Raw genomic sequence first — 4,185 nt, forward strand, 5'->3', positions numbered from 1 at the left:
TTAATTCATTCTAACTGAACTTCGCCACGCTTTATCCTAGCACACCAAGAATCTTTAGGAATTAGAAATGAGGAAAATATCAAACAATCCTGCAAGTGGATATGGAGCTTTTAAATTTTTAAGTGTATATTTATATGTTACCAACTATACAATCATTTCATAATTGTTATCACAAATACTTTGTGTACAAAACCATGGCATCCATATTATACTAGCTGCGCTTCACGGTTTCACCTGCGGGGCTCCGCTCCTGTTGATTTTAGCTTAACTAATGATATAAAGCCTGCCTTGATAAATGGGCTATCTAACACCGAAAGAACTTTTGAAATCGGACCAGTAGTTCTTGAGAGTAGCGCGTTCAAACAAACTCTTTAGCTTTATTTATTTATATTTTAAGGTTTACCAGAAATTGTTACACAAATTGACAAATATACATAAAATTAAACTTAAAGCTAAGTACAATTTTAGATAGGTAAACACCACATTCACGAATAAAATTTAGACATAGTATAGATTAATCATCATAGTGTTAACTGCCTCATTAAGAAAGCTTTCTCAATAATTGTTTATAACAATCATGACGTTACTTACTAAAACTAATATAAAACAAGGAAAACTGAATAGGTGCATACATCGACACACGTAGGATCGTGCGTCACGGAAACCTGTATTTAAATAAGCCAAGAGTCGAAATGATTCACTCTGCAAAATGTTTTTACCGCTATACACGGTTGCCGCGTTAGTAAATATTATCGCGAAGGCAAATAATTATAATATCAACACCGCTTACAACCCTGACTTTGATATAAGAGTGAAACGTTATGTAAACAACGACAGAATCAACAAAATTGATATTAGTCGTGATGTGAATGTGAATTATGTGAAGAATATTGATAAAAAACATGAACACAAATATGTTGACGGTGTTAACGAAGATTCCGAACCAGTAAACGTATATATTGACGAGGATAAACAGGAAAATGATTTCAATAAGGAAATTGGAATTGATTCCAATAAACAGATAGTGCCAAAAGGATATGGTGTTAATAAATTAAATAGTGGTTTTAAGGATAATTATGATATTTCAACTAAACAATTTTCCATTGTAAATGAGTTAATAAGTCCAAATGAAATTTACCACAATACGCCGATATTAAACAATAAATACATTCAAATAATAAACAATGACCAAATGAAAGAAAAAAATTATGAGAGACACAAAAGAAGTTACTATTTACCAATCTATATGCCTGTTACAGATGGTAAGGTCAATGCAACGAAAAAACAAAATAAAACAATTGTTCCTTATTATCAATTAAGCGATACTATAATACCAAACTATAATCATAAAAATAATAACAGTAATATTGGACAGCCAATTCCGATGGAGAAAAACAATACCTTTTTCATAAAGAATCACACAAAATATGATAACTCATCTTCAAATAGCCGGGGGTCAAACATATTTCCGGATTTATCTACAAAAAACTATACAAATTCTATAAATAACACCACGAATTTACCAACGACTCAAAATCCATTAAACTCAACAACTGAGGAAATTAATTCTAATGAAATGTATGAGGACTACGATAATGGAGGAAATTTCGTTTGGACTGTACCGAAAAAGGTAGACATTTATCAACCCACTCCTAAAGTAGACAAAAAACCAACGGACACTCAAAAAAATAAAACAAAAGGAGAAAAGCAACTAGAAATTAACTTTAATACTGCAAATAAATCATCCACACTTGAAAGGAAGAACGATACTAAATCTCAATTTAATAACACGAAATCCCTCTCAGGTAATTCTTCGGAGGGGGACGTTAAAGAAATTAAACAAACCAAAGATATATTTAATCAGAAAGATAACCATTACCGAGTTACCCGCGCTACGAAACCACAAAAAGAGTTAGATTTCGAACTAGATTATGAAAATTATGGTGACTTCATCGTGCACAGAAGACCCAAGCCCGTAGCACCTAAGAAACAAGGAAAACCGTTGAACAAAGACAAAAAAAATAATAATACACCACGACCTAAAGATGACAAAAATAATTCTACTCCGCGCCCACCTTCTACACCACGTAATGATCCTAAAAATAAAACTAATAAACCACGACCAGTTAAAACAGCAACAAAGGATAATAAAAAACATTCAAGTGCTGAGTCCAGTGAATCCAACGTAAGCGTCGAGAGAACTAAAATTTCATTGAAAAACAACGATTTTAACTTGTTCAGTCGCTGGCATAGTATTGGTCGTAAGAAGCGAAGTTACTATTTGCCCATTCCTGATGACGAAGACGACACCAGAAAGACTAATGTCAGAGGACGCAAACCAAATCGTGGTTATTATCCCTTGAGCGATACACACGTACCAGTTTACACTGATGGATACGATATAAGCAATTTCGAAGGAGACGTGAGGCCTTACCCAAAAAAGAATGCCTGGACTACACCACCACCAAAACGTTACAATGAAAGAACACGTGATGATGAGTATGAAGTACGACCCAAAAATAGTCGTCCAACAAATAAAAATCGCAACCATCGAATTGAACCATCGCCATCCCAACGCGACGAGTACAAATCAGATGAAGGTATCGTCAGTTCTTTATGGAAATCAACCAAATCCATTTTCGGCAGAAAGCGACGAAGCATTGACAATGTTCCATCGCACACAGCGCCAATTCGCAAACGAAAAAGCGTCTCCGATTTTTTCTACAACATCATTGACAAGGTACAGTCGTTAACGCATGGTAGTCAAGTGGTAATTATAAATGAAACTATTTCTAATGAATCTAAACATAATGATAGTAATAATGATGTATCTAATTATATTGCAGTAAACACGGAGCGCTCGGAACTCATAGATTTTAATGGTAATTGGAACGGTAACGAAAACACACATATGAACTATCAACTGCCTTATGTGTCTGATGAATACCTTCATAATGGGCAAAATATGAATCCAAATGAAAATTTAATACCTGTTGCTACCACGGAGACTAACACGAATAATGTTAATACTGAACAGGTAACACCAAATACAGAAAAGATAGATGCAACGTCAGAAGGAACGCTGCAAGCTACATGTTTTATGTGCAGTTACGCAACATGCCCGATAAATCATATACGAAAAGGATTTTACTGTATTCGGATTAAGCGTTGATTTTGTATTAAACGATAAAAATTTACATTTCATTTATTTTTATCCATTTAGTTTACACAAACATGACTGACTGACCGGTTGGCTTGGTTGGTGGTGGCCCTGCCTTCCATGCCAGAGGTCGTGGGTTCGATTCCCACCCGGGGCAATTATTTGTGTAATGACCATAGATGTTTTCTCTGTGTCTGGGTGTTAATAATTATCTATGTATGTATTTATTTAAAATTATATATGTATGTTTATCAGCCATGTATGGGATCAGATCGTGCCGTGTGTGAAAATTGTCCCGAAATATTTATCCCACCAAAAACATTTTCATGTAAAATGTTGCCAAGACGAGCCCATATGACTCGCACTGTCAAAAAGTTATCAGATCTCATGTAGAGCGAAGCTTCTAACACTACACGCCCTAACTCTACAAGGCCTAACTTCACAAACTCTACACCTTAGTCAAAATATGTGGCTTGGCCGTTCGTTACTACAAGAACTATTGTATAACACAAAAGTAATGCACAGTGAATTAATTTTTCACCTTACGCCGAAGTGAATGTAGCGAAATGGCCAAGGTTATGTATCATCACGCTCGGACCAACAGGAGCGGAGCAATGCGGGTGAAACCGCGCGGAACAGCGCAGACACCATTATATGTTCAATAAGTCCGCTATTGACAATATATCCCGAAAATGACCAAACCCAGGGTTAAAAAAAAGGTCGATGTCGGTGTCTGTGTCTGTGTTGGTGTCTGTGTCGGTGTCTGTGTCTGTGTCTGTGTCTGGGTCTGTGTCTGACCTGGGTCTGTGTCTGTGTCTGACCGACACAGACACCAACACAGACACAGACACTGTATCTCTCTCTGTGTCTGTGTCGGTGTCTGTGTCTGTGTCGGTGTCGGTGTCTGTGTCTGTGTCTGTGTCGGTGTCTGCGCCTGTGTCGGTGTCTGTGTCGGTGTCTGTGTCTGTGTCTGTGTCGGTGTCGGTGTCTGTGTCTGTGTCGGTGTCTGTGTCGGTGTCTGTGTC

At 36.8% G+C, this 4,185-nt stretch overlaps 1 protein-coding gene across 1 annotated transcript; it reads left to right on the forward strand.

Moving 5' to 3' along the window:
* Nucleotides 1-600: 600 nt before the first annotated feature.
* Nucleotides 601-3,195, forward strand: LOC123702337 (probable cyclin-dependent serine/threonine-protein kinase DDB_G0292550). The gene is made up of 2 exons (XM_045650057.1): nucleotides 601-2,740; nucleotides 2,847-3,195. The coding sequence occupies exons 1-2, from the start codon at nucleotides 710-712 to the stop codon at nucleotides 2,847-2,849; spliced, it is 2,034 nt and encodes a 677-aa protein (XP_045506013.1). The 5' UTR covers nucleotides 601-709; the 3' UTR covers nucleotides 2,850-3,195.
* The last annotated feature ends 990 nt before the right edge of the window (nucleotides 3,196-4,185 follow it).

Source organism: Colias croceus, chromosome 23 (genome assembly GCF_905220415.1).
Source record: "Colias croceus chromosome 23, ilColCroc2.1".
Classification (NCBI taxonomy): Eukaryota; Metazoa; Arthropoda; class Insecta; order Lepidoptera; family Pieridae; genus Colias; species Colias croceus.

Coding starts and splice junctions, on each gene's coding strand:
- LOC123702337 (XM_045650057.1), top strand. CDS start 710: ATGTTTTTACCGCTATACACGGTTGCCGCGTTAGTAAATATTATCGCG.